Below are 27,002 nucleotides of genomic sequence, written 5' to 3' on the forward strand. Positions count from 1 at the left end.
CTCGGTATGTGTTCTATGTAATAATGTGCCCGTGTAACCTTTATTATGTGGGCAAGACCGAGTGCCCCTTCAAAATCCGCATGGCCCAACATCGCCTAGCAATTAGGACGGCCATCAAAAAGGGACAGGGGACCAACCCGTGGCCAGGCATTTTGCCGAGGCCAGGCACGGGATGGCCACCCTTAAACATAAAATCATTGACCATGTCCCCATTTCCCCCAGAGGGGGTGACCGCTCCAAAAAACATTTACAATTAGAATCCAGATGGATCTTTCGCCTGGACACATTGCGCCCAAAAGGCCTCAATGAGTCCCTGGGCCTTATACACTTCCTATGAACGATCAGTAGATTACTGAGTGAGATCAGCATGTCATTTGTATTTACTCATATAGCTGCCCCATAGTGGGACACATTAATACTGGCCAGATAAGCCACTGTTAGAGCCGCTTTTTTATATGTTCACTGTTTTTAAATGTTCACTTTTTATATGTACTTGCACAGACTGTATATTTGCCCGGTGATCAGCATGTTTTAACTTGTTCAAGCACTTTTGACCTGCATTTTTGTAGATCTCTTATTTCAGTATGCACTTTACCCTTTTGATGTCGCGCTGATCACGGACTTGTGTTATTGTTTGTTTAGTACTCATGGCAACGCCGCCGGGCGCGCTGACGTCAGCCCCCACCGGAAGCGGAAGCGAGCGGTGGGGAGGAAGAGACAGAGCTGCGGGCGGTGATGTCGTGGGAGGGATGAAGTCACCATTTGTGAGTATCACACTATTTAAACACTGTCATTGTTGTAAGCATGTATCCTGATGACGGGGAGGCTATCCCCGAAACGTAGATCACTTGCTATGTGTTTAATTCACGTTTAACCTGATTCACAAGTCTCTGAGTGCCGCCTCCAGTTTGTTCGTTTGTATGGTCAGAGCGCTGCTCCCTAGGAAGGCACCAGAGCCCAGTATTCCCCTCGGGGGACCCAGCAGTGCCGGAGCCAAAAGTGTGGATATATATATATATATATATATATATATATACATACATACATGTGGAAGAGTTAGATTTCAGTGAAATGTGCGCCAGGAGGTTTTAGACAGGTAGTTGTGCAAGAGGGTCTGGTCCCATATAGTGCAATCCCCTTTTAATTTGTGTGGGGTGTCAAGGAGAACATTGATGTGTGGCAGCTCCGTCACGCTCCTCAGAAACGGAGCTGCCACACATCAATGTTCTCCTTCATTGTTTATGATCTTCCAGTACTCGTTTTGCAGAACAGAATAATGTACTTAGTAGTTATTACTGCCATGGTGCATCACATGAATTTACCTGTAGTTTTGTGTAATAATGCAGCTAACTCAATTAAGCAGTACTAATGAGGGGGGCGGCACCTAAGACCCTATCCCTGGTATATATACAGCCCTAGTCATTCTGTCCCTTACCCCTGACGAAGTCCTGTTTGACGAAACATGTTGGGATAACTTCTGTCACCTGCTCCTCACCGCACTGCTATAAGATAAGCTAACCTCTTGCTTTTATTGCACTGTCGTTTTAAGAATTGGACACCTTTTATCTGCCTTATATCAGGTAGCTCAGTGATTTTGCTTTTAGAAGACAGTTTTAGTGTACACACTGTGTTCTTTTGGTCTAGTCAGTTTGCTGCACTGACAGGACCGCCTATCCCATTCTTTTATAGTGCACATTACCATATTTCTATAAATGTACTTCCCCCTTTTTATGTAAACCAATTTTCATTGTGTATATATATTTCCCTTTTTATAACTTTTTCTTCGCTGTGATTAATAAATTGTTTACCTTTATAAACACTGTCCCATGTGAATTGAATACGTGCATAATAGTCGCTATCCAAGTCCAAACCAAACTTCTTTTCACATATATATATATATATATATATATATATATATATAAACACACGTATGTATATATATATATATATATATATATATACACACATACAGGGGCGTCAACAGCAGTGCAGACCCCTGGGCATAGCAATGTATTGGGGGCCCCTACCGATCCTCCAGCGGTAGGGATGGGGGAAGCTTTGATGTCCCACGGGTGGTAGGGGGTATTATATCAACCGCTCAGCATGTAGGGCCTGGATCAGTGATTTCCACTAATTACCCCTTTACTGTACAGATGGTGGGAGATGAGGGGAGAAGGGGGCAGTGGGCTGAATGAAGGGGCCCTGATACATAACTTCCAGGGTGGTAGAGGATGTTTAATACGCAGAGGAGGGGTGTATAGTGGAGTGGGCTTATTATTCATAATTTTCTGGTGGGAGGACAGCTTGCTTGACTGCAGATATCTCCAGTTTCCGGAAATAAATTTCTTAGATTTTAATGTAATTAAAAACTAGAGAATCCCACCCACCAAATGGTATTGGGGACTAGGGGATCAGAGTTCAGTAGGCAGAGCAATCTGCCAACGAGTATATAAAACTACATACCAGTTGTGTGGAGCTGGACCAGTAACCAGCTGCTGGAAGGCTGATATCTCTGGTTCTGGAAAAAGTAGAGACAAGCTACTAGAGTCCATCAAAGGGGGAGAGTCCCACCTTTTGGAATATACCCTCAGAAAAACTCTAAGTCAGACAGAACCTGAAATATCTGACTGGGAAGAGCAATTAACAGGCTTGGATGGTGACTACTGTTTTGAATTCAGATATCTCTGGTTCCCAATGGCAGATTTTTAAAATTCTTATACCTATGGAAAGAGGGGACCCTCAGCTTTCAGCCTAGGGCCCTTAGACTCCTGGGGGGTTTCTGGGTACTCAGAACACCCCCCCCCCCTGCGTGCGCTACTGCGTGGGTTTCCTCCGGGTACTCCGGTTTCCTCCCACAATCCAAGAATATACTGGTAGGCTAATTGGCTCCCAACAAAATTAACCCTAGAATGCCTGTGTGCGTGTATATGTGGTAGGGAATATAGATTGTAAGCTCCACGGGGGCAGGGACTGATGTGAATGTTCAAATATTCTCTGTAAAGCGCTGCGGAATATGTGTGCGCTATTTAAGAAACTGTTAATAAATAAATAAGTGCAAAAAAGTGGCACTTAGCTCTGGGCAGGGGTGCGTTAAGCTCAGTCACAAGCAAATAGAGAAGGGGCGGGGGGCACAAATTCAGTGTGATCATCACCCCCACCCTCACAGGCAGAGGAGACTGCAGCAGCCTCCCCTGCAACACTGCAGCCCAGCTCTCAGCAGCATGTAATGGGCTTATGAGAAGTGATGCAGCTGTGCTGCACTCATATGAGAGGATGGGGTGAGGTTGACCCAGGCCCATACTGAGCAACCCTTTTAGGCCTGGGCCTGGGCAACTTGTACTTTACTTCACCCCTCACAGTGCCACTGCAACAGCTTAATATTTTCCAGCTTCTGCACACACAAGAACTGCTTTTTCTTTCTTGTTCCCCACAACTACGCAAGAGACACAAACTTCATATTTCAATAAACGGCACCCATAATGCCTCATACCGCAAATGGGTATCATAAAACATAGAAGAAAATAAATGTATTCCATTATCCCCTTTTAATTTCGTAACAATTAAGAACCATTAGACACACATTAAAAACAATACAGCAATAGAAAACAATTCTCCCCAGCTCTCCTATCAGGCAGGAATACATGTACTGTTAGTAGATAATAAAGGGGCTCCTGCAAAATTAAAGGCGTTAGCTGAATCTTGTGCGCTTTTGCATTATGAAATGTACAAACAAATGCACAAATCCATGAGTGGTTCACAAGCAACTCAGCCGCATCATCACTTGCTTCTGAAAGGATATAGCTGGATGTGAAGGAGGATTCGCATGTAGGCTAAGTTTAGTGATGGCGCGTCCAGGGCTGTAAGTATGGCGGTACGGGGTGGTACGGCGTACCGGTAAAACATATTGTGCCGGTACCCCGTACCGCCATAACAAATGCCCTGCAAAGTGCTTAATGCGCATGCGCGCATATCTAAGTGGCGGGGGGCGTGGCCTCCGCCGCCCCGCCAAAGCTGATTCCTTGCCAGGGGAAGGGAGCCGAGGGGAGGGGAGCGCATCTCTCCTTCCCCTCCCTGTGTCACTGTGACTGTGCTCTCAGCCAATCATAGCTCGCGGGCCGGCAGCCAATCAGGAGCCAGCCCGCGAGGTATGATTGGCTGGCAGCCCGGACACAGTGAAGGGTCGGACGTGTCTGTGCCCTAGAAGAAGAGTAGAGTGAGATGCCGGCAGCAGGGGGTGAGCGGCAGCGCAGGGGAACGATCGGCGGGCAGGTGAGCAGTGCACTGAGGGAGAGGAGGGGGAGATGACCACATCGTTATGTGCAGGGCAGACACACGCCGTCTGACTCCCGCAGTCCTGCTGCACACCCTCCCAGAAAGCCACCCCCCCCCCCCCCACCATGAGTTCGGGGCTCGGGCACACTGAAAAATGGAGGCGGCGGCTGAGGCTGGCAGCTAGCAGGGAAAAGCACAGAAAGTCCTCCAAAACAAACTGCATATTCGCGGGTATGGCCGCAATAGGGGCGGAGCTTGGTAAGAGCATGTTAAACGTCGAGGGCCAGCGAGTTACCAGTGAGATATTTAGCACTGCTCCTTCTCCGATGACCAGTACAGCAATGTCAGATCATTCCCCTCTCCCCTACCCCCGCATACTTTACTGAGAGCTGCGCGCTGTGAGAACTCCAGAAGGAGGATTGCCAGAGAGCAGCTTTGATCTGCTGGGGAAATTGACAGCCCGTGTGCCTGAGAGTTCAGAGGATGGAGCTGCAGGAGGAGTGGTCGTTCCCTAGGTTAGTGTTTCTAACCTTGGCAGCTCCACGGGCTGTCACTGTTATTAAACAGCTACTGTGTCCTGTGTGCTGTGTTTGTCTGGAGGGGGAGGGGGGGCTGCAGTGGTGTAACTAGGCCTCCGCAGCCCCCGCCATGGCGGGGAGGCGCAGAGTAACTATGGGTGCCGGGGGGGCTGCGGTGCTATAGTTACCCGCTGCGCTGCTGCCCGGCCGCATCTTCGGTCACTGTCGCGTCACTCGCTCCCGGCGCCGGCTCCTGCTGATAAGGAAAAGTGACACTTAGAAAATGGCTGCCCCCGTATTGCAGACAGTTTTGGCAGCCATTTTCTAAGAGTCACTTTTCATTATCAGCAGGAGCCGGCGCCGGGAGCGAGTGACGGGACAGTGACCACAGATGCGGCCGGGCAGCAACGCAGCGGAGACTGGAGCAGCGCAGCGGAGCTGAGGGAGACTGGATGCGGCTCTGTCAGGTATGGGGAGGGGGAGGGGGGGGGGCGCCGAAAAAGTTTGGCGGGGGGGCGCAAATTATATAGTTACGCCACTGGGGGGCTGGCACTTACCCCTATGTGTGTAGGTTTGTTCGTAAGCTGATATTGACCCATAGGTGTGTGTAGGCTGGCACTCCTCCATGTTTGTGTGTGTAGGCTGGCACAGATTGTGTGTGTGGGGTGGCATTTACCCCTTTGTACTCAAGCAGTGAGAGAGCTCATGCTGAAGAGAGTGAGTGTCACTGGGGGCATATCATCTGGCACTGGGGGCATATAGTTTCGTCATGTAGCCACTCCCCCTTGTGTCATATGGCCACGCTCCTGACCACGCCTATTTTGCGGTGCGCGCCTTCGGTGCGCAGCACAGTACCACTAAGACATTTTTTCTACTTGCACCACTGGGCGCGTCAAGGTGTGTGGACACAAATGCAGGCTATTCAGAGATGGGCACATGTGTATATTCCACAATGAGATAGAGGGTGCTTCCATAGTGCGTAGATGTCTAGTACTTCATAATTGTATAAAAGAACACACTTGTCAGACCTGTACCGATAACAAACACTCTGTGGGCTGATCACCACAAGGCTTTCTCTATATATATAATAGACTTCCAGGCTACCTCTGTCTCCACACGCTTGTGCACTCTCGAGCATACATGAGCCACACCACTGGCATCCTTGGATGTCACAGAGTGTCAGTCCGCCCTCGTCACTGTAGTGTTATCTGGTGTCTCCAGGCATTCTGATGACGTCAGCAAGAGTCACCCTAACATGTTATGTCACCGACTTTATCAGAGGTACCTGACAAAGTCTGCCATGTTATATTGATACTTACCAGTGTTTAAATAATATATGTTTTAACTCTGTCTGGGTAAAATAATGTAAAATCCATGTTATAAACAGGTTTGACAACAAAATCATCAAATCAAACAAATAGAGAGTCATACAGTATTAGCGTAACATTAAATAGTAGTGTTTTCATATTTGTGAATCATGGACAGTAAGTTATACTGTACAGACCCAAAACAGATCATGGTTTTTAGCAATGAATAACAGGGGTCCCCAGGAGGGAAGCAGATGTAGCAGAGATTGCCAGCCATTGCAAGGTGTTGGAGTTAAAGGTTAACATAAAATAAAAGGATATAGAAGCTCAGATTTATAAGTAGACACTAAGCAGAGGTCAGAATCACAATGAGAAAGCAAGGGATGTCTAAAGGTGAAACGATATGGTCAAGATAGAAACAAGAATAAAGTGAAATTAAAGAAAATAAAGTGTGAGACAGCATCGCTCCACCTGAAAGTAATGACCAAGTTTTGCAGCAGTAGCAGAACCTAGGTGTGTAATCAGCAGCACCTGGGATTTCCTGATATAAGGATTTCCAGGGCAGAGTCAGCTTGCTCTTGATGGTGGATTAGCCACCCCAAGCTATAGGCTGGAGGATGGGCTATTGTAGGGACCATTGGAGCCTTTCAAGAGTCTGCTATGCGGAGGTAGCCAGCATGCTACTGCCTGTAATTATGATTACATATGGAAATAACCTGCAATGCTGTGACCTGCTGTTGAACATAAAAATGTAAGTCTTCTTCTGAATCCCCATGTTTGTGATCCTTGTCACAAAAGCCAATAACAGAGCTAAAGGTGAAGTGTATTATATTATAAATACAAAAAAGACAGAGAAAGAGTATCCCTGTGTGGTGCACTGAAAGAAGGTTTATAGAAAATGTAACTTTTATTCAAAGATGCTTAATAAAATGTTGCGAAATATTGACACAATACAAAACATGAAAGTCACGTACAGTGCAAATATAAAAAGGATACTAGATCCTTACACAGTGGGGCCCCACCGTATTGCCTTCCCCAATATTGTTAATATATCTTTATTGAAGCGTTACCATCAATTTAACATATCATTTCACTGTGATTTCTTCAGCTCCTATTATTGGACTCCTCATGTATTGCCTATATTTATGTGGGGATGTCAATCCCTTTCAAGAATAGGTTTTATATTGGGTCCCCAGGGGCACAGAAAAATTATCCGGCAGAATGTCGTTGGTTCTTAATATTAACGCAATGTTAAGGAAGCAGAGATTTGAATTTCTATACATAATTCGGGCTATTCCAATGACCAAGTATTGGCTGACGGGTGTCATCCCACCGTGCCTGTGACAGCACCCGGTGCCGATAGTGCTCCGACACCTGGTGCTCCACTGCTCGGGGAGGCAGCTGCAGTGACGTTAGCCTCTTGTGAAGGGGGAAAGGATCAAGGTGTGCCGGTTACCACTGATGATCTTCCGTCCGCCCACGGAGTCAGAAAACTGCGGTGACTGACGTCATACACCGCTTCTCTGGCTTCACGGACCCAGTGACAACTGGCATCCGTAGGTAACGCTAAAAGGGGTACAGATCAAAATACATTCATGGGGGGGGGGGAACGGGGGGTGCGCACACACTGCGATGCAGTAGGTCTGCATACGATTCGCAAAACAAGCATTCTGCCGGATTATTTTTCTGTGCCCCTGGGGACCCAATATAAAGCCTATTCTTGAAAGGGATTGGCATCCCCACATAAATATAGGTAGTACATAAGCAATCCAATAATAGGAGCTGAAGAAATCACAGTGAAATTATATGTTAAATTGATGGTAACGCTTTAATAAAGATATATTAACAATATTGGGGAAGGCAATACGGTGGGGCCCCACTGTGTAAGGATCTAGTATCCTTTTTATATTTACACTGTCCGTGTCTTTCATGTATTGTATTTTGTCAATATTTCACAACATTTTATTAAGCGTCTTTGAATAAAAGTTACATTTTATTAAAACCTTCTTTCAGTGCACCACACAGGGATACTGTTTCTCTGTCTTTTTTGTATTTGCCTTATCCAGTGTCCAGTGGTAGCACCCCTTCTCAGCAAATTCAAATCCACCTTAAACTATAAGTATGATATGTTGATGTGTTTATATGAGGGGTTTTTGGAAAACTAATATCAATCCTACTTTTCTGTGCTACTGCCAATTTTCAGCTCTTGTTTTGTTTGTATTATATTAGACTGTGCAGTTAGTAGTGCTCCAATTCCTACTTCTGGGGTGAAATGTAATAGGATGAGAGATTCAGAAAGTGAGAGATTTGGTAAGAAATCTCCAGTTTTTTAAACCAGTTTGATTTTGCAGTGTGAATGATTGCTGCTTTAAAAAACTGGAGATTTCTTACCAAATCTCTCACTTTCTGAAGCTCTCGTCCTATTACATTTCACCCATTGTTTCGGTTCAAAGCAGGTATGGACAAATCACTACTCACCGAGCCTGTTAGACTGATAAGCTGCTTACAGTGATGGAAAAAAGTTGCTAACAGTGGAAAAATAAATTGAATTTACTTCCAAAATAATGCATTATTATGTGAATATATATGGCAATGGTATGGCTAGCTTGTCAGACAAGTGGCAAAGATACCAATAGTAACCAATACGATTTTAGTTATTATTCTATAGAATGTATTAAAATATAGTTAAAAGCTGATTTGCTGCTATGGTCCGCTTTAGAAGTTTTGATATATTTCTCCACATATTGATATGTTTAACCCCTTCAGTGGTGTTTTTTTTTTTAAGGTAGCGCTCCCCACTGGGTGAGTTGTTTAGGGGGGAGTGCTACCTAAAAAAAACACCACTCACCGATCTGACAGAGCGATTATCAGAGCGGCATGCACATACACACTGAGCAATTTCTAGCTTAGCGTATACTTCCTTCAGATTACTGTAATGGAATTGGGAGGTAAGAAATTAGATAGTGTGTGCAGCACACCAGTTCCCGTCCTCCCAATCTGACCATAGGCTAATGCTCCTGCATACACACTAAACAATAAATCTGCCCAGTAATTAAATAGTGTGTACCTGGCTTTACTCACCTCTGCATGATTAAAGAAATCCTGAAAGCATAACCAGTAAGGCATACTTGTAAAATTGGAGTTTAAACCCCTTACTCCAGGGGTGGCCAAACCTGTCCTCAAGATCTACCAACGGTGCATGTTTTCCAGGCAACCTGTGGATCTATAGTAGGAATGAATGCAGCATATTTTAAAATGTGACAGTTATTAATGACCACAGCTGTGCACCAGCTAGGTGGTCTGGGGAATGTGACAGTTAGTAATGACTGCAGCTGTGCACCAGCTAGGTGATTTGGGTCATGTGACAGTTAGTAATGACTACAGCTGTGCACCAGCCAGGTAACCTGGAAAACATGGACCGTTGGTAGATCTCGAGGACTGGTATGGCCACCCCTGCCTTACTCTATTTAAATATAAATATGTGCATTAAACAAGTTTGAGAGAGTTTAAGTTAGACATGCACAAGGGCATCCAAATGAACCCTCTACCGCTCACATAGTTGCTTACATCATTGTGGAAGTCTATGTACAGAATGGGACAGCCACAAGTACTCATGTTTAATGGCTAAGACAAAATGCAAAACCCAGGACATTTACAAACACACCTGTCTGCTGATAGGCAGTCACACATGACCTGATGTGAAACTGATTATTGTGACAATAAGCAATAGCACAGTGTTGCACTATAATCCAAACATGAGATTCTTATTTTGTATTTGACAGAAGAACAATCGCTTAGCATCAGCAAATCTTTAAAACTGTAACAATGTGGAAATATAAAACCAGATCAATTTGTACCTTTCGTTTGATGTCTGTGAATTGAGAAAACATCAAAGACCAGTAGAAAGACAACTCGACAATGTAGTAGTAATGCAGATCAGCTGTTAGTTGCTGCAACACAAAAACATGTATAATTAAATTTCATGTAATGCTTTAAATAATATAAAGTAATACTATTAAAAACATACGGTCAAATTATTATTATTATTATACACTTGGAAACAAATTGAGGGTCTGATTTAGAGTTGGACACAAGTGTACCATTTGCGCATTATTGGTAGACACCTCCTACAAAATTAGCTGTGCTGTACGTGCATACAATTTGCCTCTCGCAGACCACTAAACCAGTAGTAGGGGAACCTCCGTTCTGCCGGCCGCAAACGGCCCCCTAATACCCCTTTCACATTGCAGCTGTAACACGGTATATTGCCGTTTTTTTAGTGCTTTAAAACGGTTCCAGCTGCAATGTGAAAGCTACATTGTCAATTTACCGGTTACAGAAAACCGGCATTTTGACACGTGTTAAAAGCAGGATCCTACACGTTTCTGAGCCGTTTTCCCTGCAGTCTGAACAGCTCAGAAACAGTATTTGCTACAAATGATAACCACACTTGATCCCAGCCCACAAGCAGGAAAAAAACATTTAAAAAGACATTGTATGGCTTTCTATGGGTGAAACGGGTTGAATCTGAAAGGTACAAAACGGTATTTAAACTGCAATATACCTTTACATCATGCAATATGAAAGGGGTTTAACTGGCTTTTGACCAGTTTTAAGACACGTTTAGAAAATCGGGTTGAAAGCAGGTTTTTGCAATGTGAAAGCAGTATTAGCCAGTTTGTGTGGCCTGCCCATCCATTTACACTGGAGACAAGGAACTGGATGAGGTGTTGAGTGATGCGGGCGGGTGCGGGATCACGCGACAGGCATCCAGCAGCAGCAGCCGGCCGTCGGCAGCAGTTATTGAGCGGCAGCCGGAGGGAGTAATCAGGATACTTTTAAAAGGTGATCATTTTGATCTGGCCCCCGGAAGGATTTAATCTATTACAAATGGCCCTTCTATGAAAAAAAGGTTCCCCACCCAACCTAAACCAAGAGATGCCACAGGGAGGGAAATTTACTAAGATGGGAGTTCTGTTGAAGATGGGATGCTGCTATAGGCAACCAATCAGATTCTATCTATTCTCTTTTGGAAGGTGCTAAATAAATAAGAAGTAAATTCTAATTGGTTGCTATGGGCAACATCCTATCTTCAATAGAACTCCCGTTTTAGTAAATAATCCCCTAGGAGTCCATATGCAATTGCAGTACATTGAGGCGGAGCACACACACTTTGAGTTGCATTGATATTTTCAACTACATCCCTCGACCTGAATAGCTGTAATCCAGCAAGGCTGCTCATGGCAAGGCAATGGGAATTATTGGCATTTGACTGGGGCATGAAAGTGGGTGCCTGACGTATAGGAAATTTCATTTCTGAAGTTGTGTGGACTGACATTCAACATTCCCCGATCTACGATGTCACTTGTGCACTGGGAATATCTCATGAAAGGCATTACCACCCACTGTGGCCATACTTAGCCACTCAGTGATGGCGACCAGTGGTGTCTGACCGAATTGAAAAGGCAGAGAAGTCGAGGGTGAACATTCATCTTCACTGAATTTACCCTGCCTATACAAGAAATAAAAATTGTTTTTTTGCAAACAGAATGTCACATCTCACAGGCTACTATATTTGCCCTGTATGTTTAATTAGGATCATCTAACTGTGCACAGTCATTGCTATTACTGAATACATCCTGTACTATAATTTATATAATTAATACATCAAATTCCCTTTAAGTCTTTACGTCACTGTGTATAGTAGGATTATTAGAGCCTGACATTTATAATAATCAGTGCCTGATAAACCAATAGGCCGATTAGGCTGCAGGGCGCCTAATCAGCGGCCATAGATACTGCCGGTAGTAACATTTAAATATGCCAACTTACTTGATGCAAAAGTAGTGATACGTGGAGGATGTAGTGTAGTGATACATGGAGGATGTAATGTAGTGATACAGGGAGGATGTAGTGTGATGCATGGAGGATGTAGTGTAGTGATACATAGAGGATGTAGTGTGATACATGGAGGATGTAGTGTAGTGATACATTGAGTATGTAGTGTAGTGATACATAGAGGATGTAGTGTAGTGATACATAGAGAATGTAGTGTACTGATACATAGAGGATGTAGTGTAGTGATACATAGAGGATGTAGTGTAGTGATACATGGAGGATGAAGTGTAGTGATACATGGAGGATGAAGTGTAGTGATACATACTGTAGAGGATGTAGTGTAGTGATACATTGAGGATATAGTGTAGTGATACATAGAGGATGTAGTGTAGTGATACATGGAGGATGTAGTATAGTGATACATACTGTAGAGGATGTAGTGTAGTGATACATACTGTAGAGGATGTAGTGTAGTGATACATAGAGGCGGTAGTGTAGTGATACATAGAGGCGGTAGTGTAGTGATACATGGAGGATGTAGTGTAGTGATACATACTGTAGAGGATGTAGTGTAGAATAGAATTCAGAATAGAATTCCTTTATTCGTCTCACAATGGAGAAATTTACAAATTTAGTGTAGTAATACATCGAGGATATAGTGTAGTGATACATAGAGGATGTAGTGTAGTGATACATGGAGGATGTAGTATAGTGATACATACTGTAGAGCAGGGGTGGCCAAACCGGTCCTCGAGATCTACCAACGGTCCACGTTTGTCAGATCACCTAGCTGGGGCACGGCTGTAGTCATTACTAACTGACACATTTTAAAATGCTGCATTCATTCCTACTATAGATCCACAGGCTGCCTGGAAAACATGCACCGTTGGTAGATCTTGAGGACAGGTTTGGCCACCCCTGCTGTAGAGGATGTAGAGTAGTGATACATTGAGGATATACTGTAGTGTATTGATACATGGAGGATGATAGACAAGCCATGTGTAATTGCACCTCCTTCCTGAAAGGTTGCTTGTCTTCCACTCTACATAAGGCTTACATTTATTATACACGGATAGGGGTTTACACGGATAACGCTGATTTATGTGAGAGGTGAGAAGGACACAATGTAGCTTGCCACCTCTAACAATCGAATGACTAGCTAAACCATTGTGTCTTATGACTGATTGGGTGTTTCTTTGATGTTTGTGTGCAGTTTGCTACATATACACAATGTCCTTTTGGCCAACATTAAAATTCAGCTCCCTTGCCCTCAAGCTTCCTAATACAAAGATTGTTGTCACCATCTGTAGTATCTAAAAAGTTGTCCTTGCAAATATGCCTTATAAAGGACACTAGAGATTCTTTTTGTCTTTGGAGCTGGCAGAATTATGGATGAGGTCAAGTGTCACATTTATCATAGCGACAGTTTAAGTCATGAGAAGATAAACAGTAGGAAGGGAAGTCATGGCTTCCTGCTATGATTTCATTTTTCTTTGTACAAGAGATAAATATCTCTGCTAAAACAACAATGACTGTATCTCAACAGGGAGGAGACCCCCCCAGTGTGAGATACATTATGCAATAGCCACCTTATTCAATAGAATAATCTAAGAGCAGTAAGTTCTTTTCATTACATGGCCTACCGCATGTTAGAAAATATAGCTTGAATGTTAAATTCATATCTATTTCTGTTATTTCACAACAAGCAACTGATTCCATGAAAAACAATATTCAATGCTGAATACTAAAAAGCTAATCTGCCTCTTAACCCTTTGAGTGCCAAGTGAATTTGTCAAAATTGGTGTGAAAATTGGGCAGCAACCATTTTTATTCAGTAAGGGTTACCTTACAGTGTATAGAAAATATAATTATTTTTTTACTAGAGATGTGCAGGCTCCGATTTACTCTGATTTACTCTGATTTCAAAGCAGGATCTGATTATCTATCCCAAATCACATGACAGTTGTTGACAGTTGATAGCCAATAAGATCCTGCTTTGAAATCAGAGTAAATCAGAGCCTGCACATCTCTATTTTTTACACAACTTTTTTTATTTGAATTTATATAACACATGTGAGTGACGCTGGCATTTTTAGCGGATATTTTTAATATCTCTCACAGAGATGTTGGCACTTAAAGGGTTAAAAATACCTCTTCAACATTAATAATGGAAGTACACATACTTGCCTAATCTCTATTTGGGTTAGCTGTGTTCATCCAAATATTTCCGGTGTTTGAGATGATATTCAGTGAGGCATACATACCATATTGAAATGGTTTTGAAACATGTATTCTGATTGCACAATCACAATTATTATTTTTAATAATAAAAATATCACCTAAATAAAAATCATAAAATCAAAAACACACCTGTGAAATAAGAAGCTTCTGATATTTAAATACCTTTTATGAAGCAAATAGAAAAATAAAATAAGTGAGGATAGGTGCAGTGGGGATGTAATTGTAAATGAAAGTTAATGAAGGTTATGTGGGTGGTTCCTTTGATAAGCTTGCCTGAAGAGGTGAGTTTTCAATGCACGCTTGAAGGCTTGGTGACTAGAGGAAAGTCTTATTGTGTGTGGGAGGGCATCCAACAGAGTATGTGCATCCTGAAGAAAGTCCTGTAATCGCGAATTAGAGACGTAGATCTTGGGAAGAGGGAAGAGGTCGGGCATTTAAATATTTTGAGATAAGCAAAGAGATGTACATCTACTGGTCGTGTATTGTAAGATTAATTTAACCTGCCTGCTTTACAGAAAGGGAGGACCAGCAATCATACAACAATTCAGATGTTTTTAAAAATGTGCAGCATTCTGTATGTAAAACACCCAGCATATGGTTTAATCAAATAGATTGTACATTGGAACATGGAGGGTTAAAGTAGGTGAAATGAACCTACTATTGGAAACAAGTGAGCTACATACAGTATGCTTGGTGAAATATCATGTTGTTGTGAATTAGCAACAATTTATGTTTATTATGCACCAAACTGGCAAGGTATTTAATTTTGTTGTTTTTGTTTTATTTTGTTGCTTAATAAAACTGGTTGAGCTCAGTTGCATCAGAAACCTTTCGACTGACGTCCACTGTGGATGGGGTAAATGTACCATGTGAAGAGAGCACTAGATTTGGGCAAGTTATTTTGTTTCTGTGCAGGATAAAAATTGGCTGCTTTATGTTCGCACCGCAATTTAGATTTCAGTATGAACACACCCCACCCAAATCTAACTCTCTCTGCACATGCAGCATTTGCCCCACTTTCAGTGCACATGGTTTTGCCCATTACAGAAAGATTTAGCTTTTGAGATCCTTACAGAATAACCTCCTAAACTGAGTCAAGAAAAGCAAAGGAAACCAATTTGTAAGGGTGCACTCATCCCTCCACAAAATAAATGGTTACGATCTAAACTTTATTCACATATTTTTCTTAAAATAAATCCTTGAGTTTTACATCACAAAGAATAGTAATAAATTGTGGGTATATTACCCCCTATCCTTCAATGTTATTACTTTTCAGAAAGTGCCCTATAATAGGGCTAATAAAGCGAAATATTATATAAAATCAAGTACCGAACACTAAGAAAATAATAAGTATAGAAGTATTAAAGATTTAAAACCAATCCCTGTATGTTAATTGCTGTTAATTGAGTGCCCCACTCTGTGGTTATAACACTTGGGTGTTCTGTTTATTGTTAAGTCCCGTTGTTAGTTTGAATATCGGTATTCTGTTAAATTCGTAACAGAACCTGCTATTGTTTGAACATGATAAAAAGCGTCCTTAATACCTTATATTTTAGATACCAATGAGATATCAATTATGTACGTGTGCTGAATCATTTTTTCGCTGTGTTATAAGTATTATTACATAAATAAATGTGATACTTATGGGTCAACTTATGTTATTTATCATTGCCAGTTCCAAAACCAGCGGTGAGATACAATTGTTTCAGTTCACTTATATAAAAAGTATCAGTTTCCTTTTGGAGTTATGGATGTTGCCGTTTTTAATGCCACATATTTAGGCAGTCCTATTTCACTGCTGTAGTGTTCAAATCGTCCAATCACAGATGTATAGGAAAATCTGGAATCTCAGTTTCTACCCATATAGTAATCTGGATTTAATTTAGAATAAGTGATTTGTGGTTTCACAGTCTTTTTCTGTGAGATACTCAATATAGTGACTCGTATATTTTATAAACCCATGAACTTCTTCAATTCCGCAAAGTATTAGCTGGATATTATATCTAATGTTAATATTAACAATCTAATGATATCAGATACATCATACCAAATGTGTATGTTGATCTGGAACCTCAATTTCAACCCTGGATTTAATTTAGAATCAGTGATCTGTAGTCTCACAGTTTCATTTGGTGAGATACTCAGTATACTGTAGTCACTACTGTATTTTATAAACCCATAAGCTTTTTCATATCCGCAGGGTGTTCGCTAGATATTATCTATAATGTCAATATTAATAATCTGATGGCATCAGACACTTATTCTTTTAGTTGATTATGATTGATCTCCAAATTCCAATACAGATGGTTAGGATTATTATAATTTGTATGTCACTGTTATATAATTGTTAACGCAATAAAAATGAGCATAAACAGATATATTAGTCAGTTCTAATTCAAACAAAAATTTGCCGTGTTTAAATGGATAGTTGTATTTACTAAACCCTCAGATAAGTGGTAGATATTCCACATTTTTTAGGACATTAATTGTACTGTTATCCATAGGTCTCCCATCTAGGAGAGCTAGAGTCCTAGGGTATTCCCACTGACAACGTATAAGTCACTGAATATATGTATCATGCACAATATTTCCTTAGTGCTCACACTTCTTAAACTGAAGGGATTGCATTCACAGTATTTGGTTAGTGCTAACACTTCTTAAACTGGGGGAGATGCTTGCACAATATTTAATTAGTGCTCACACTTCTTGGGCTGAAAAGATTGCGTGCATATACAATACTAGCATATATGCCGGCGTTTTGAATTTATAAAGTATGTCAAAAATAAAAAGAATATATAAAAAAAAGTGGTACTTGTGTATTATCAGGGCGCCCATTACGTAGTGGTGTATTGAGAATACCAATACAGCACTATGCTCGCTATGTAAACCGCGTCAGTGGCTCTGGAGCCCTAAAAATACACAATGCTTAATATCCCCACTATCCACGTCATACCCCCAGTATCCACATCGGCGTGGAGTTTATTTTATAAAGTGTGGCGAGCACAGTGAGCCACCGAGCCCGAAGAGTGGCGAGCGCAGCGTGCACTTCTGTTTATCCACATATTTCATAATTGGAAGCCACAATCACTGATTTTGCCTATTACATTGACCATAAATAATATGAATTGGTTCTAGACCAACATAGCAGCTGCACCCCTTGCACCTATGGTAGTTACACCCTTGTTTCCAGATCAACCTACACATTTGGTATGATGTATCTGATATCATTAGATTGTTATTATTAACATTAGAGATAATATCCAGCTAATACTTAACATTAATGATAATATCCAGCTAATATTTTGCCGATGTGAAGATGCTCATGGGTTTATAAAATATACCAGTCACTACATTGAGTATCTCACAGAATAAGACTGTGAAACCACAAATCACTTATTATAAATTAAATCCAGATACTATATGAGTAGAAACTGAGATTCCAGATCTTCCTATACTTTTGTTATTGGACGATTTCAACACAACAGCAGTGAAATAGGACTGCCTAAATATGTGGCGTTAAAAACTGCAACATCCGTAACTCCAAAAGGAAATGTGAAACTTTTATATAAGTGAACTGAAACAATTGTATCTCACTGCTGGTTTTGACACTGACAATTATAAAGAACAGAAATTGACCCATAAGCATCACATTTATTTATTTATGTAATAATACTTATAACAGCAAAAAAATGATTTAGCCCACGTACATAAATTATATCTCATTGGTATCTGAAATATAAGGTATTAAGGACGCTTTATATCACATTCAAACAATAGCAGGTTCTGTTACGTATTTTTAACAGAATAACGATTTACACATAACCAAACTAACAACGAGACTTAACAATAAACAGAACACCCGAGTGTTATAACCACAGAGAGGGGCATTTAATTAACAGCAATTAACATACAGGAACTGGTTTTAAATCTTTAATATTGCTATACTTATTATTTTCTTACTGTTCTGTACTTGATTTTATACAGGTTGAGTATCCCGTATCCGAATATCCGTTATCCGAATTATTCCGAAAACCATACATTCCAGAAAGTGAAAAAATAAATGTTTTTTTTGCTAAAAACTCACTGGGGACATTTGTAACAGCCCTACTGAGGACATGATATGTAACTGGCACTATATATGTACAAGAAAATGATTGATTGGCCTTCAAATTCAATATCTGAGATAGTACACAAATTTTGTTTCATGTTTTGAAACCTTGTTTTTTGAACAAATAAAATATATTTGTGTGCATTTCATGTGGTAATAAAATATATATGTGTGTATTTTATGTGTTTATACAGCATAAATGCAAGATACTTCAAAATACATCATTTAAATATTAAAATATTCCGAAATACGGAATAATCCGCTATCCAAAATTCTTCTGGTCCCGAGCATTTTGGATAGGGGATACTCAACCTGTATTATATTTAGCTTTTTAGCCCTATTATATGGCACTTTCTGAAAAGTAATAAAATTGAAAGATGGGGGTAATATACCCACAATTCAATAGTATTCTTTGTGACGTAAAACTCAAGGATTCATTTTAAGTAAAATATGTGAATAAATGTTTAGATCTTAACCATTTATTTTGTGGAGTGATGAGTGCACCCTTACAAATTGGTTTCCTCTGCATTTCTTGACTCAACTTTATGTATCAGAAACCATTGGACAACCCCAAATAAAAGTGTAATATATCTGACCTGCATAGAAGTATGATAAATGTATCTAGCCTAACTACAGTATACTGTACTTCTAAATAATAACCCTGGTGCTGGAATTCTCTAACCTATATACAGAATAACCTCCTAAATAATGTAATGCAACTGATTGTAGTTCTAACTATGGAGCCACTGGTGGAGAATTTATTAAACTACAGTATTAGAAAGTATTTTGGCAATTTTAGAAGCAATACTATAAACAAACCCAGTAGCGCACGCAGGGGGGGTTTCTGAGTACCCAAAATCGGCCCTTGGGAACCAGAGATATTTGACTTCAAAGCAGTGGTCCCCATCCAAGCCTGTTAATTGCTCTTCCCAGTCAGATATTTCAGGTTCGGTATGACTTAGAGTTTTCCTGAGGATATATTCTAAAAGCTGGGACTCTCCCCCTTTGATGGACATTAGCAGCTTCTCTCTACTGTTCCCAGAACCAGAGATATCAGCCTTCCAGCGGCTGGTTACTGCTCCAGCGCCACACACCTGGTATGTAGTTTTATATACTCGTTGGCAGATTGCTCTGCCTCCTGAACTCTGATCCCCTAGTCCAGCGGTGGCCAACCCGCGGCTCGCGGGCCGCATGCGGCTCGCCAAGCTGTGATGTGCGGCTCCCATTGGCGAAGCAGGGTTTCGAATTTGGCGCCAATTCGGCTGCCAATTGAAAACGCCGCGTCGGCGGCCAATAGGAAATGGCCGCGGCGAGCCAATCAGCGCTCGCCATGCCGTTTCCGCCCCGCCCCTGGCGTCTGACATCAGACGCCAGCGGGAGGGCGAAAAGACGTCTCCACGCCGGCGGAGCGCAGGAGTGCTCCTGAAGACGCGAGAAGCCGCCGGAGGACGGCGCAGAAGACGGCGGCGGGGAGAAGAGTTCCGGCGCTGCTGAAGAGGCCAGAAGACGCCGGGATCAAGATAGAAGATCTGCAAGAAGAAAGAAGATGGCTCCCGGAGAGGCCAGCGGGGGTGGGAAGAAAAAGAGCTGACGAAGCTCCCCCCAGCGGCCTCTCCCAACACCAGGTAGGGGCCTTTGGCCTCCTACCCCCCATCCACCCTAGACCACCGGGTGTCGGGCACTAGGCCCGTGGGCACATTCAGGCCCTTCCGGCCTGTGGGCGCATTAGTCGGGCCCTCTTGGCCCGTGGCTCATTTGTTTGTTGGGCCCTCCTGGCCCTCTAGGTGGGCCCTTTAGTTAGGAAGCTGGGCCCTCCAGCATAGGTGTTGCACTGTGGGCAACACCTGTGCTGGAGGGCCCAGCTTCCTAACTGTGGGGGGCATATGATGTTTGGCACTGTGGGGGGCATATGATGTTTGGCACTGTGGGGGCATATGATGTTTGGCACTGTGGGGGCATATGATGTTTGGCACTATGGGGGCATATGATGTTTGGCACTGTGGGGGGCATATGATGTTTGGCATTGTGGGGGGCATATGATGTTTGGCACTGTGGGGGGCATATGATGTTTGGCACTGTGGGCGGCATATGATGTTTGGCACTGTGGGGGGCATATGATGTTTGGCACTGTGGGGGGCATATGATGTTTGGCACTGTGGGGGGCATATCTGGCACTAGGGGCATAAGGTTTCGTCATGTGGCCACTCCCCTTGTGTCATATGACCATGCCCTGGCCACTCCCCCGATCACGCCCCTTTTTGGTGCGTGCGCATGATGTTGGCTCTTTGGCTTGACCGACGATATTTTTCGGGCCTTTACCTCTGACCGGTTGGCCACCCCTGCCCTAGTCCCTAATACCATTTGGTAGGTGGGATTCTCTAGTTTTTAATTCCATTAAAATCTAAGAAATCTATTTCTGGGAACTGGAGATATCTGCAGTCAAGCAAGCTGTCCTCCCACCAGAAAATTATGAATAACACTTGGCATGATGGGAATATAATACACGGGTACAGGATTGTTTTGTGGGATTTCTCTTGACTCGGCGGTTCTTGTCTACAGCCCACCTTGCACCCATTATAACTATGCCAATGTCTATAAATACTTCCAGATTGGGGTAGAATCTCTTCCATTCCGCCATTCCTACTTCCCTGGTACAGGCCTCTAAATACAATGATGGAATGTTCCCTTGGTATTTCTGCCTTATAGACCCAGCAGTTATGAGAAAGACAATTGTCACCACCACTGAAAATCTGTGCGTACTGTTTATTAATGAGGCATCTGTTCATAATGTGATCAAAGCAATTAAGCTTGCAGCCATATAATGCCTGTGTGCAAATTTTAGAATCTGCATCTGGGAGCTGAGTACATTTAAACTTCAGAAAATAGGGAAGAATTGAGCTGCAAGATTAAATGTTGTGATATTAACAAATGTATCATGCATTTACAGTATTTGCTAGATACACGTAGTTACACGAGTTACAGTGGTAGTGCCAATGACTAACAACAATTGTCATTCTGTTTTGTATTCAGATATGGTATTAACATTCCTCCCAACAATGTGTTGTTGGAAACTGGAAGCCCCTGCGCCCCAAGGTTCATCATGTCTACAAAAAGATGCTGGACTTCCCCATGTTATCTCTGCACTTGCAGAGATAATCTCCCCCCAAGAGAGTTGGGGGGAGATTCAGGGCCAGATTTATCACTAAGCCCATGAGGCAGGGGCCTAGGGGCAGCACCTGTCAAGGGTGGCAGCTGCCAGGCACTTGCTGTCACCAGTTTGTCAATCTGACACTGACTTTTACAGACCGGCCGCTCAGTGCAGGAAGGAGCTCTCTAGCCTCTCTGCATCCCCTCAGCGTTGCTGTCGGCTGCCGCTGTACCTGCCCCTCTCTGGGCAGCAGCGCTGGCAGCCTGAAGCCACAGTCCCGTCCCTCCCTTCCTCCATGCAGAGCATACAGGCAGTATGCCTGCCCTGCTCACAGAGTCACACACTGACAGCCTGTAACTCCGGAGCCCGTCCACACAAACTTACCTACAAGTGTTACTTTCTGTTCCTTGCAAGCGGCAAGGAACTATTCTCCCTGCAGTACTCTAAGGTTACGTAGCCCTAGCTTCTGTCATCATGCTGCTGCCTGCTACACATGGAGCGAACAGAATGTGTCTGGACTGGAGCGCTTTAACTGTTTGTCTCCCTTCTTTTAAACAGTAGGTGCTAATAAATTGTCATGTTAAATGTTGGTGCCTCCTAGTGTGTGCCAAAGCTACACCAGTAGCTTTGTTACACACTAGCTGCTCGCCACGCTTCGGGCTCTGCCTCGCTGCGCTCACCACACTATATAAAATCAACTCCATTCCGACGTGGATAGTGGGGGTATGAAAAGGTCGGAGGACGCGTATGGCCGCCCCTCACGGCCTCGCTGCCCTCGCCACACTTCGGGTTGGCATTGATAGTGGGGTGGCGTTAACAATGGGGGGCATTTAACATATTCATCACCCATCAGGGTGGCTGTACAATTTAAAATCGGGTCTGGGGGGTGCATTTAACATAGGAATCAGGCATCAGGGTGCCTGTACAATGTAAAATCGGGTACAATCGCGTCGCATCGCATGCCATTATAATGGCATGCGATGTGACGCGATATTAAAATTGTATAGTCGGCCCTGGAAGTCCTCAAATCGGGTCCCATCACATGCCATCGCATACCTTTATTAGTGGTATGCGATGCGATGAGTGCCCAGATAATGCACAAGTACCGATATTATACTTGCACTCTTCTAAAGACGCAATCTTAAAGGCACCTATTAATTAATACAAGAGTTTCCATTACAATATCTGGAAAGTCCAAGGATGCCTTTTAGATCCACTTTATTCATAAAAATATAACCGTGAACGGTCTTTTTCATCGAGGGCCAGATGTATAAAGCTTCAAAAGTGATAAAATGGAGAGTGATAAACAGCCAGCCAATCAGCTCCTACCTGTCATGTTACAGACTGGGTTTGAAAAATGTCAGGTAGGAATTGATTGGCTGGCTGTTTATCACTCTTCACTTTTTCACTTTTTGAAGCTTGATACATCTGGCCCTGAATGCCTTAATTTTAGTACTAGTTCCTCACCTTCTTTAGAATGTTAAATCAGTACAAAGGCAAGGTAATCCTCAAGTAGATGATCCTCACAGAGAACCAACCATTGCATTCGCTTAATAGATTAAGGATACTCTAGGCCCTTGATGGCGAACCTTGACACTCCAGCTGTTGTTGAACTACACATCCCAGCATGCTCTGCATCAGATTTAGCATGGCCTAATACAGTGGTTCCCAAACTGTGTGCCTAGGCTCCCTGGGGTGCCTCGGAGCACTTGCAGGGGTGCCTCAAGTTGGTGGTCTAGAACCATTTCAAATTATTTATGGTCAGTGATTGTGGCTTCCAATTATATTCCTCACCACATAACTGGACTTAAGGATCAAATTTAAATCACAACGTATTTCATTTAATATATATTTCTTTAATTTCTCAGTAACAAACTTTTGGACTAGGGGTGCTGCGCCGTGAAAAATATTCTGATACTGTAGGGTGCCATGATTCAAAAAGATTGGGAACCACTGGCCTAATAGCAAAATTGAAGCAGAGCATGCTGGGAAGTGTAGTTCAACAACAGCTGGAGTGTCAAGGATAGCAGAACCATACACATAAAATAAAAGTCACAAAATAGATGAAACCATCTAAATGAAACCTTTAAGAATTATACAAAAATGCTTCCCTCAAATAATAGTATTAATTCTTTAGACTTCCCCATACAATGGCAATCATGCAATCACTTGGAATTATTTTTATTGGTGATAGTAGTGAAGTTTGAAAAAGTCCTAATAAATGATTGTACTGGTAAAAAAGGAAAATTATAGTTACATGCCATCACAGATTTGCATGCATACTTCATTGTCGCAGTCACGCCAAATAGCCCCTCTCAGCACGCCAGGTCCCATAAGACTGCTAACATTGTTGTAGTTTTTACAGAAAATGCATCTTAGTTGTAGTCTGATGCGATGAGTTTGCAACAAGAGACTGTGCTGATCAAATGATAAGCCAAACTTATGTGCGACTGAGTCAAAATGTTTCAATGCAAAGGCTGCTGCTTTATTCTGAGAAGTGGTAAGGGGCATACAAAAGAGTGGAATTGAACAGAGGAACACTTTGAAAAGAAGGCCAGTAAGGCACATAGAAAGTGATGGCTGAAGCACAAATGGGAAACTTCTATGTGCCCATTTCTTCTGCCTGCAAATGAGAAGAGTTCATCGGCAGGTGAATCTGTGAGTCAGGGCTCAATACATTAGTGCCTATCATACCTCCTTGACCATGACCTTGACTCAGGTAGTGTCAGCTCTTTCTTATATTTCACAGATTTGAATGCAATAATTTGCATAATGAGTCCTTGAATGTAACACTCTACATGTCAGTGCTGTATAAAAAATGAAGTATAATAATAGTAATAATATTATTCTCTTATCTACATATGTATAATTGAACACTGTTTGTGTGTATGTGTATGGATGGTGTGTGTATGGATGTTCCACGATAACTCTTGGACACTTTAACTAATCATCTTCAAACTTTGCACACTACCTTATCATCTTAAGGGACAATCTAAGTTCGAAGATGGGTGTAATCGGATGACCCCTTTAGGGGGCTGTCATAAGGGTCATGCTATTTTTGTTGTTTTCATGCATTTTGTTATGTCATTGGAAAGCTTATGACTTTCTGAATACAACACAATAAACATACTCCCTTAAGTGGACCCTTAAAGTCCTACAAGGGTCCATTAAGCGAAAAACATTTTCACTTTACAAAACTTTTGACAAACTGAAAGTAATAAGCGACTCCTCAGCAGAGTGGTCTGTGAATAGAACACTGTAGCTATCATTGTGAAATCCATGTGAGATCGATCTTCAGTCAGTTATTTTTTCTCTTGATTGTTTGCTTATTAATTGAGAGTTTTCCGCATCTTCTACCTGCTCCAGCAGCGCCTACCTTGCTCTGGTTGCCAAGGGAAGGTAGATAGTTGGGTGACTTGCTCTGGCTGCTGCAGCAGCTTCTGCCCTGCTGCGGTTGGGAAGGGAAGGGGAATAGTTGGAGACTTACTCTGCCTGCTGCAGCAGCTTCTGCCCTGCTCTGTTTGGGTAGGGTAGGAGGATAGTTGGAGACCTGCTCTGGCTGCTGCAGCAGCTTTTACCATAATGTGGTTGAAAGGGTACGCGGAAAAAGAACTGCATAAGCATAAACTTTCTGACTAGTATGATTATACAAGTATATTGTTTTTTAAATACGTAAGAAAATCATTTTAAAAATACAATGTCCCTGACTTCCTCAAATAAATGTCAGAACAGTTTAAATGTACAATACACTTTATTATATAATCACTATAGACATGAAGCTGTGAATTATGCATATGCATTATTTTTGGCCAGACTTCAGTTTACCATGGAAACACTTTTAGAAATGGCATTTCTCTGGTAATGATCATATAAAACAACTTAACTATTTGTACAATAAAGCATCTTACTTCTGCAGAAGCTATAGATAAACAAGTTCCACATTAGGAGGGTGCATTCTGTGAAGATGAAACAGCTGTGCCTAACCCCCACCCCCCCTAAAAAATGGCCTCTGCAAAGATCAGCGGTTTCCAAATATCTTTTTAACATTCAGTAACAGATGTGATGCTCCAGGGTTTAAAAAAAGAGCCTTCATGTTGTCTGTTCATATTCTTTTCAAATATTGAGCCTACACTAGTTTTGCTATGTGATTTTAGAAGCATACTTTGTTATATTGCTGCTCAAACACAGGTCCCACTGGGTGACACTGCCACTGTAGCCCCTGCATATTATAGCAACAGAGGAGAAAGTGTAACTTAAATAGATAAAAGATACTGCTTGGAAAGGTTCTTCTATGTTTTCGGTCACATTTTTTAAAATAATATGTACAAAAAGTATTAAAACCCCGGTGTCGGCACCACATCTCACATCTTTTGCCAGTCCATTTACAACTAATTGCCCTGCCGTAAAGTGTGGCGGGTGCCACACAGATTCAGTCAGGCAAACATTTGTAATTGAGTTCCTGCCTATGATTCTAACATATACTAAGGACCTTATTCTGGTCCACATGCAACACTGCGAAATTCGCAGCGTTGTGTGTGTATGTAATGCTGCCCGTACGCGAGAGCTGCTGACCATGCCCCTAGTCCCCCTCTCATATGAATAGAAGCTTTGTGCATGAGCACAGCATCTATTCCCCCCCCCCACACACATACACACAGGACACTGCCGGCCCCGGGTGGGAAATTGGGACACTAGGGAGATATGGCAAATCTGTATAATGTTTACCTTATAGATAAGAAATATAATCTTTTCAAGCAACATACTTTATTTGAATTTATATAACAAATTTAAGCAAAGCTGGCATTTTAAGTGGATATTTTGCATATCTCTCACAGAGATGTTGGACATTAAAAGGGTTAAAGAAGATTCTGCTCACCTATTGGCAGATATTAGGATGGGGCTAATTATAGATAGTTCTAACAGGACAACTGGGCTAGTCAGTTCCATATACAATAATAAAGAGCCAGATGTCATACTAAAGGGGTGCACACGAGCTGGAGGCTTAGCGATTTTGATGAAGTGATTTTGCTTAGTCAAAATCACGATGTCGCTGTCGGAGATAAGCCGGCGGCCATCCCCAGGAGCAGCCGAATAGATACTTCAGAGTCTAGTAAACATATTCTTGCCTGTCTATGGGCCGGGCCATAGCATCACTGCGCATTGATATCACCCGCTGTGTACACACAAAGCGATTCAGATGTTTGCAGATTTGCAGATGTAGCTTAGAAGAATCGCCCGAATGTACATGGCTTTAGGCAGAAGAAAACATGGATTTAACACTTGCCAATTAGGATAGAACTTTGTGTGAGTACACACTGGGACAATGTCAGCACGATATGTTGTTTGAGGCCAAATTGGAATGACATATCAGCCGGACCATCAATTGTGTACCCCTAATTTGCTGGTGTCTGCGGTCACATACGATTTCGCCTGGTCGACTTTGGTGCATGAACAAACAAGGTGTCAGCATTACAGCATACTTCTTGTATTAAAGTACATCTAGTTAATACATTTTTGTTTCATTTGAGTGTGTCTGATGTGTGGCAATTTGCACGTCATCTTAATGGGCA

General features: G+C 42.3%; 1 protein-coding gene across 2 annotated transcripts in view; it reads right to left on the bottom strand.

Moving 5' to 3' along the window:
• CERS6 (ceramide synthase 6) overlaps positions 1-27,002 on the bottom strand; it is a 228,843-nt gene that overhangs the window by 63,685 nt on the left and 138,156 nt on the right. For both annotated transcript variants that reach the window (XM_083153897.1, XM_083153896.1), the window contains exon 6: positions 9,955-10,047. In XM_083153897.1, coding sequence (XP_083010023.1) covers positions 9,955-10,047 — 93 coding nt within the window. The remainder of the gene's footprint in view (positions 1-9,954; positions 10,048-27,002) is intronic.

Source organism: Crinia signifera, chromosome 7, assembly GCF_055691185.1.
Source record: "Crinia signifera chromosome 7, ASM5569118v1, whole genome shotgun sequence".
Taxonomy (NCBI): Eukaryota; Metazoa; Chordata; class Amphibia; order Anura; family Myobatrachidae; genus Crinia; species Crinia signifera.